At 42.9% G+C, this 9,537-nt stretch overlaps 1 protein-coding gene and 1 pseudogene across 1 annotated transcript; one reads left to right on the top strand and one right to left on the bottom strand.

Moving 5' to 3' along the window:
- Positions 1–1,035: 1,035 nt before the first annotated feature.
- On the top strand, positions 1,036–7,274 carry LOC136626503 (myosin-9-like; annotated as a pseudogene).
- Positions 7,275–7,604: 330 nt separating this feature from the next.
- On the bottom strand, positions 7,605–8,190 carry LOC136626502 (fibrinogen-like protein 1-like protein). The gene has a single exon (XM_066601559.1). The coding sequence runs from the start codon at positions 8,139–8,141 to the stop codon at positions 7,605–7,607; it is 537 nt and encodes a 178-aa protein (XP_066457656.1). The 5' UTR covers positions 8,142–8,190.
- Between the last annotated feature and the right edge of the window lie 1,347 nt (positions 8,191–9,537).

Below are 9,537 nucleotides of genomic sequence, written 5' to 3'. Positions count from 1 at the left end.
TGCATAGGTATTTGGTCACCAAGTTGGTGGACTTGTTTAGTTTTTTGTCTTTGTTGGACTGTGCAGCCAAGATGGCAGTGGTCAGTAGAAACAACCAAAAAGAGTCCTGCCGGGGGTGTTTACAAGTGGGCTTTTGCATGTATGGGTGCTTTGTGGCAAAGTAGCCAGTAAAACCTTACTGCAGTGTGATGGATTGCTTAAAGTCGTTGTCCCGCGCCGAAACGGGTTTTTTGTTTTTTTTTAACCCCCCCCCCCCCCCGTTTGGCGCGAGACAACCCCGATGCAGGGGTTAAAAAAACAAACCGGAGAGTGCTTACCTGAATCCCGGCGGTCCGGCGTCTTCATACTCACCTGCTGAAGATGGCCGCCGGGGTCTGCTCCCTCCGTGGACCGCAGCTCTTCTGTGCGGTCCATTACCGATTCCAGCCTCCTGATTGGCTGGAATCGGCACGTGACGGGGCGGAGCTACACGGAGCCGGCATTCTGCACGAGCGGCCCCATTGAAGACAGCAGAAGACCCGGACTGCGCAAGCGCGGCTAATTTGGCCATCGGAGGCCGAAAATTAGTCGGCACCATGGAGATGAGGACGCCAGCAACGGAGCAGGTAAGTATAAAACTTTTGATAACTTCTGTATGGCTCATAATTAATGCACAATGTACATTACAAAGTGCATTAATATGGCCATACAGAAGTGTATAGACCCACTTGCTGCCGCGGGACAACCCCTTTAAAGACAAAGACACTTGAAAGCACTGATAGGGCAAATGTTTTGCAGGTTGGTGCGGTGAGGACTGCACAGTGTGCATTGACATTTAATGATAACATGTTTGGAAACTGTATGGATAAAATTGTGTTGCAGAAAAAGCTTCTCATTGACACAGAAGACTCATGTGATGGGGATTGTGGGGTGTTTTCTTTATATGGTCTGCCTAGAATTTGTAGAAATGCTCCCCAATCTACACAAGTGAAGGCAGAGTCTTAACAGGTTGCTACAGGGAGTTTAGCCACTGCCTATGGAGAAGTTAGCTCAAATATGCCTGAAGTGGTAGAGAGGAGAAATAGTAAACACAAACGAGAGAGAGGATTTGCATCTGTAGCTTCCTGTGAAACTGAAATGGTCGCTAGTAGCAACCAAACATTGGCTATGATGACCGATGTAGTCAGTGCACACCCTGTAGTCCAGAATGAAAAAGAAAGTGAAAAGTTGCAAACAGCCCCTGCAAGCATGGAGGAGCTGCTGAAACAGCTGGCTCAGATGACCATCAAGGAGCAGGAGACAAAGCAACTCCCAACAAAGCAGATGGCTGTACTGACAGAGTCAGTTAGGGCTGAAGAGAATGAGCACCTTACAAGATTAGCTAAAGCTGAAGCTGCTCACAGGTTGTTGCTGGAAAAGCAAACCATTTAGTGTGAACAAGGCTTGAAAGAATTGAGAAGTGGGAAAAACAAATATGAGGGATATCTTTCAAAAGCCCACAAGCAGATACAAGACCTCAGAAAGGTAGCCAGAGATGAAGCTGGTCGCGGGTTGTTTCTGGAAGCGCATGCTATGCAGTGTGAACAGGACTGTAAGAAAATGCAAATAAGAGTCCAGGGGTTAGAGATGACATGTTGCAAGTTAGAAAGAGGTTCTACAGATGCACATAATCAAACTACAGATTTCCATAATTAAGTTGCAGAGTTGAAAATGCATTTTGCAAAGAAAATGGTGAATTGGAGTCTCAGATAAGTCAGCTTAAGGAAAACCTGAAAATGGAAGAAGCTGCTTTCAGCCAGGCAGAGAAGCAAACATACTTCTTGAAAGACATACTGGACTTCAAAGAACCCAGATCCAGGAGATTAAACAGAATCATGGAAAACTATCCAAGCAGTTAGAGAAAACTGAAAAGGTGAAAGAAATCTTGAAAGAGGCCAAACAAGCTTTGAGGTGAAGGGGCTATTGGAAGACAAACATGATTCTGAATACAAAAGAAATACAGTTGAGACACAGCTTCAAGAGTTACAAAAAAAAAATCACTGAAGGTGACGAGTTCATGCAGAGTTGTCTGAGAAGGTGAAATTGGAAGCTCAGATTGAAGAGTCTCAAACGCTTGTGCAAGAAAAGATGTGCCAGAAGCGTAGCCTTAGTGCACACCTGGAGAGCATGGAAGATGAGAGAAATGTGTTCCTCAGGTAGTTAGAGGAAGATGCAGAAACAAAGAGAAACCTGTCAAAGCAGATTTCAACATTTCAGGCTCAGGTGTCAAATATGGAAGAGAAAATGCAGAAGATTGCTGCCTGCTTGGATTCTGTTGGAGAGCAAAATAGAGAAATTCAAAGAGGATTAGAAGCTACAAATTAATGGTATGAAGAAAAAGCAGCTGCTTATGATAAACTTCAGTTTAAAACAAGTTTTCAGCAGGAATTAGAAGATATAACTGTAGAGCTTGGTCACCAACATCAGATGGTGTCCAAACTGTAGAAGAAACAGAAGCTGTGTGAACAGGGGCTTACAGAAGAGAAAATTAGGTCTGCAAGATATGCAATTGAATGTGAGCATGCTGAGGAAAGGGCTTGTAAGAAAGAGACTGAAGCACTAACCTTGACGTGCACCCTGGAAGTGGTGTCAAAGGAAAAGGCAGTGTTTTAAAGGTTTGCCAAGAAGTTAAGTGTGACGATGAAACACTGAGAGTCAAGTAGTCATGTTGCTGAAAGGAATGTTCCGAGACTAGAGAGGTCTAAGACCCAGTTCAGACAGCAAGTAAAAGAAAAGAAGATCTTGTTGAAGAATCATGAAAATGAAATGCAAGCAGTGAAACATGCCAGATTATGCTTAGAAGGCTACCTGGGCACTACAGGTGAACAGCTTGTGAAGACTAGGAAAAGCTTGAGGGAAGAAATTGCCTCTGTAAACACTAGTAAAGACACTAAGAAGGTGAGAGCTGAGCAACAGATGGGGGCTGAGCAACCATCTGAAGTACAAGAGATGGCAGAAGGTCAGGTTGCTGAAGCTGAGAAGGCCACTAAGGAAGCAAAGACTGGAAAAGAAGCCTCAGGAGTTAGAGGGGAACAAAATCATGTAAAAGATGTTGCAAAGAGTAGCAAAACCAAGACAGTAGTGGCAAACTCGACACAAGGACCTGAAGAGATGCCAGTTAAAGAGAAAGGGCCAGTTAAGTAACAGACTGAAGAAAAGGGAGTGAAGGTAGCTCAGTGTGCAAAAAAATGAAAAGATTCTTACTGTTATAGAACATGAAGAAATTGAGCATGAGAAAGATGAGGTGGCAGCTAGGAAAGTGCCAGTAAAAAAGAGTGACTCCCAAGCCTAGAATTTTAACCCTGGGGGGCAAAAGCTGTAATAAGCCCCATAGCCTTTATCGGCGAGGGGAAATTTGTGGTGCTGCAGTTCATAGAATGGCCTGCAGAGGACTGTAGGCAGGCATTCAGGCTTTAGAGATTAGAGAGAACACCTGTGAGTGTGGCAGGAAATAACATAAAAGTATGGGTTCCTGCCACACTCCGGGGGAAGTTGGCCGTGCAGAAGAGCTAAAGGGGCTGCCAGCCTGAGGTCCAGTGTGGACCAGTAGAGGCCTCAAATCTGACAGGGAGGGTGATCCTAGACTCTCATCCCTCTGGGGTATGGACAAATGACCTTTGTTGGTATTTTGGCCTTACGTGTTGTGATATGTAATAAATGCTGGCAAGTACCAGATTTACAAAACACTTCGAGTCTTCTGAGCCATTTTATCTACATGTGGTGCCTATTCCAGACAGGAAGGATGGTGATCCTGTAGCTGAGTGACCCTAACTTGCCACAACATATATGCATAAAAGCTGTGTGAGTCAATCACCAGCCGTGTTTGTTTATGAACCCGTAAGAAGTGCAATGGAGTGTACGGAAATGGAATGGGAAAAAGGAGGTGAGGTTTCCAAGGCAAAGTGTAAAGGCAGGTTAGATAGAGAAAAGATTAGATTCAAGAATATGGTTTGGATTTTAGAAGAATTAGAGAGGAACACAGTGATGTCATTGCTGTGTGCCACTCTCTGTTAGCTAGGGCAAAGTGAGTGGCCCCAACTTTGCAGAACTCAGCACAGCCAAATTTTATATGGTCCTCTTTCATTATTTCTACTACTCCATCTCTCATCCCCTCCCCCCATCCCTTTAATCCTCTTCACCTACTGATTCTCATTTATTCCTTTCTTTATTTTAATTGCAATCTAGAACTGTTGTAAAAAGTGAGAACAGCACTGCAGAGAAGCAGTGCTAACAACTGAGCCACCATATTTTTCTGTACTGCTCCAGAGGAAGTGTTAGAACAACGGGAATAAAAACAGCATCCAGATGTTGCTCTTAGACAGGTTTGAACCTAGAACTCCAGCACTGCAAGGCAACAGTGCTAACAACTGAGCCACCACAACTCTCCTTTCTGGAGGAGGAGAACAGGAAGAATAAACATAAAGAGAACATAAAAACAATACTCAGATATTGCCCTTGGACTTATTTGAAACTAGAATTCCAGCACTATGAGGCAGCAATGCTAACAACTGAGCCGGCACACTTCTTTTTTCTCTCTTCTCTAGAGGAAGAGAAGTTGAAGAAGAATAATTAGAATAACAAACACAAAAAGGACATACAAACTCCATGCAGATGTTGTCCATAATCAGACATGAACCTGGAACCCCATTGCTACAAGGCAACAGTGCTAGCCACTGAGTCACCCAACTTTTTTCTTCTAACTCTTTCTGCTTTTTCTCCAGAGGAGAAGAAGTAGAAAAATATAGAGAAAGAAAGATCTTCTAATTCTCCTTCATCTCTTTCTTCCCTTTCTTTTCCCCCTTCTTCTCCCCCTTCTCTTTCTTATACTTCTTCTCCCTCACTTTCTTCTTCTTCTCCTTCGTTGCTGGAGGGTAAGGGGGAAGGATGAGAAGAAACAAGAATAAGCATGGTGGCTTGGTCTTTAGCAGTGTTTCCTTGCAGTGTTGGGGTTCTAGGTTCAAATCTGTCCAAGATAAACATTTGCGTTAACTTTGTAAGTTCTTTCTGTTTCTCTGTATTTTCCCCCTCCTCCAGAAAAGGAAGACCAAGAGTGGTGGTTAAGATGCTGGAACCTCTGCCTTGCACTGCTGGAGTTCTAGATTCAAATCTGTCCAAGTGCAACAGGTGGATGTTGTTTTATGTTTGCTTTGTGTCTATTTATTCTTGTTCTCCTTCTCCTCTGGAGCAGAAAGACAAGGTGTGGTGACTCAGTTGTTTGCACTGCTGCCCTTCTGGAGTTGTTGGCTCAAATCTGACCAAGGGTAACATCTGCATGGGTTTTTTATATTCTATTTGTGTTTGTTCTCCGTTGTTCTTCCCCCTTCTTGTCACCACACTTGTCTGGAGCAGAGCAGACAAGTGTGGTGGCTCAGTTTTACTGCTGGAGTTATAGGTTGAAATCTGACCAAGGGCAACATCTGGATGGAGTTTTTCCCAAAGTACATGCAGATGCTATGCTTGATGGGATTTGAACCTAAGACCCCAGCACCAAGTGGTAACAGTAATAAACACACACAACTACCTCTCTTTGACATTTGTAAAACGATTTTCTGATGATTGCCAATGGTCCTACTCCCATCATCTCTGGAAAGCATCAGATTTCGTCAAGAAAAGCTGCAACCAGTAGTTGTTTCCCCTTTAGTGGTAACTGCAGGAGAAATATACTACAGCTCCAATTCCAAAAAAAATTGGGACACTGTGTAAAATGTAAATAATTGTAAAGAAAAGAAGAATGCGATGACTTGGAAGTCTCATTTATCCATATTTTATTCACAACAGAACAGAACATAGAACACATATCAGAAGTTGAAAAATGAGACATTTTTCCATTTAATTTTTAAAAATTAACTCATTTACAATTTGGTGGCAGCAACACATCTCCCAAAAGTTGGGGCAGGGTTAACAGAAGGTTGGACAAGTAAGTGATACTAATGAAAACAGCTCTAGGGTCAATTTTCTACTCAGTCACATGAGTATATAAAAAGAGCATGTTAGAGAGACAGAGTCTGTCAGAAGCAGAGATGGTCAGATATTCACCAATTTGTGATCAACTACATTGAAAATTGCAGAGCAATTTCAGAAAAATGTACCTCAACATAAAATTGCAAAGATCTTCAAAACCCCACCATCTACAGTACATAATCATCAAAAGGTTCAGAGAATCTGGAGAAATTCATGTGCCCAAGGGACACGTTCAATAATGGCCAACATTCAATTATGAAAGCTCGAGATCTGTGGGCCCTCAGGCGTCACTGCATTAAAGCAGGTGTGATTTTGTAATGCAAATGACTGTATGGGCTGAGGGATACTTCCAGAAATCATTGTCTGTGAACAAATTTTGCGTTGCAATCCACAAATGCAAGTTATAGCTGTTGCACTACCTAGGTAGCGGCGCTGCGTGAATGAAGGAAGTTGCAAGTGAAGATTCGGGCTTGCAGTGCCCGGGCCGGGCCGTAGAGGGAAGTGTGAGTTCCTTGGAGCACTATAGGAGCACAGAGGGACTACTGTAGACTGTAGCTGTGTAAGGGCACTCAGGAACCACTGTGGAGTGTGAAGGGGCATGCACGGGCAACTATGGGGTGTGTGGAGACACCAGGGCCAAAATTGTGGAATGTGTGTGGAACCAGGGGCACTACTATGGGATGTATGAGACACTAGGAGCACTACAATGAAATATATGGAAGTAACAGGAGTACTACTTTGGAATGTGTAGGGGTACCAGGGGTACTACTGTGAAATGCGTGGGGAACGATAGGTGGGATGTGTGGGGTCAAGCAGAGGGGCCACTATGGGTTGTGTTCAGGTGGAAAAGGACCACTATGTGATATGTTGCGGTGTAGAGAGGCCGCTATTACTTTGTGCAAAGTGCACTAAGGGGAGAGCATAGTGACAGGAAGGGGAGAGTGTCAACAGAAGAGTTATGGATAGTAGAAGTCTATCACTGTGTAGCACTGGTATCTGACTATTATATGGTGACTGCATTATTTAGAGGTCCATCAAGTAATTAAACATGTCTTATAGATATGCTGTCTATGAGTTTATATATTTATTTATTACTGGGGAGAAGAGGGGGGAGATGCATGTGCTTTGGAGCTTGTGACCCTAATCTTTTAAGACTAAATATATCTCCTGTCTGCTAGTGCTGCATCAATGGGCCTCTTAAAAGACCTTGTGATACAGTGGAAAGTCTCAGGCGGACCATGGCCAATGACCATGAAGAGCAGGAGGGGGCCCAAGCTGATCTTTTGAGCTTCTAGCTACACCCTTACCCAGTACCTTTAGAATAAAATCACTTGTAAAATATACATCTAAGCCGTGAGATAGTCTAATGTTCCTACATTTTACACACTATACCCCTAAATGGTATTATGGCCTGTTGTACAGATCTAGTTATTACAAGGGTGATTGTAGGGGATGGGTAAATATAATCCATTAAAGCTTTGTTGGCACGGACCTCATAGTTTCCATTTTTTCTAAGGCCATGAAGGTTATGACAATATATAACAAACTATACATTGTATAACAAATAAGTAAGTATGCTTTATTTCACAACTTGCTAAATCTCAATACAGAAATATTTGGAAAATTTAGTATATGCAGTAATCAGCTGGTCGAATCATTACCGTGGATGCTTTGCAGTTACCAGAACACAGTCCATACCATTGAATACCATTTTTGTTGTTGAGCTTGGAAGCAAAGCAGGCAGCATACCACCATGCACCCCCATAGCTGGCTGCACAGTTCGCAGAGTAAATATCTTGGTCTTTGTCCTTGGATGTGAACTTCATGTTGTCATGGGTGGTTCCTGCCTGAATTGAAGACATGGCATCTCCTGCTGTACCGCTGTAGCTGCCCAGTCTCAATCTATAGCCATTAGCCTCATTTTCTACACTGAACAGGTTGTAATCAGCATATTTTTCTTCATTATTACTGTCCAGAATCACAAACCGCACCTGATAGACTTTCTGCTTAGTAATGTGATGGAGATACTCTACGCCCAACCAGTAGTCCTTCTCCACATTCCCAAAGCCATATTTATAGGTGGTCCAGGATTCATCCCAGGTGATCTCGGAGTTGAAGCTATTATGTTGAATGACAATCCAGCCACCACTCTCTGTAGTCATGTCACAGTACACAACCAATGGGTGCAAGCCTGAGAGATGGATTGCATAGATCCCACTGTTGGAGTTTCGTGGTATTTCACTGCAGTCTTTTGGTAACTCTAAGAAGTAATATTGATTAATAAAATGCTCTTTTCACATGCATACATTTTTTTTTACTATTTACTTATATGAAATGTTCCAAAAACTAAAGTAGAATGGAATACAAAGAATGGATCTGGTGACTGAAAAAGTCTCTGGAAATCTGAGATAGGCTGCACTGCTGACTTGACCAAAGATCTGCAGCCTGACCATGAAGAGTTAGCAAACTAGTCATCAAGTCATTTACTTCTGCTTCAGCCCTGTTTTTAATGATCTCCATTGTTGTGCTTTGGAGTCACTTACAGAAGCGTATTTGCATTGTATGCTACATGTGTATTTTTTATGTGTGTAATATGTAGTGCTAACACCCCATTGATTTACATTGGGTCATTCAGACCTGAATGAACACAGGTGTTTCTTATGCCAGTCCAAGGCTGTGTGCACACGTGCATCAGAGGCTCCATTTGAAAAATACTGAGGGACACAGCTAAAGCAGGGAGGACCCCATTATAGTCAGTGGGACCCATCTGACAACCATCAGCTCCGTCACACATTTCATTTTCCTGCTTACATGGCAAAAGTGGAAAATGGAAACCCAAGCCCATATGTGAACAGAGCCTTGAATAAAATATAGTTGGAGTTATTTGTACCTTATTTATTAAAAGGTGCATGCCGCAAAACAAAGTTGTTTGTTTAGGTTTGACACACCATAACTTGCAAAAACTATTGGCCCAGTTTATGCCAAAAACTGGTACAAATTAGTTATTGGATGTGGGCCATTGAGTTTCTTTCGTACGTCTGTTTAGATGCCCCACTCCAGAAAGTAAATGGTGGCACAAATAATAGTATTCGGGAATATGCAGTAAATACATTATTTCCTAAGTTCATGAATGTAAAAGAAATATGCCATGTACAGTATTTCCTGTGTAAACAGTTCAGCAAGAGAGCTACTTAGACACTGCGTATATGAGCTTATTGTGACTGCTCTAGTGGCCAGTGAAAAAACTGGGATATTTCAAGAGTTTAACCTCCTCAAAGAAAAAAAAAATATTAAAATTTTATTTACAAAAAAATTAGATCCCTGTTCAGCTGACTAGTAGAGAAAAGCCAGCATACTCGGTAAGGCGATTTAATCGAGAGAGAGCATCACCTTTTTCAAGTACCTGCTGGCTTGTCCCTGGAGATTCGGGGGGTCACAGGAGTCGGGGGCGGCGCGGGGCAGAACGGGGAGGAAAGTGAGAGAGATCCCTCTCTCTCTCCCTCCCGGTCCCCTCTGCAACCCCCCGCTCACTCGTGGCCCCCCGAATCTTCAGGGACG

This window comes from Eleutherodactylus coqui, chromosome 4 (genome assembly GCF_035609145.1).
Source record: "Eleutherodactylus coqui strain aEleCoq1 chromosome 4, aEleCoq1.hap1, whole genome shotgun sequence".
Classification (NCBI taxonomy): domain Eukaryota; kingdom Metazoa; phylum Chordata; class Amphibia; order Anura; family Eleutherodactylidae; genus Eleutherodactylus; species Eleutherodactylus coqui.
This window is presented reverse-complemented; position numbering and strand designations above follow the sequence as displayed.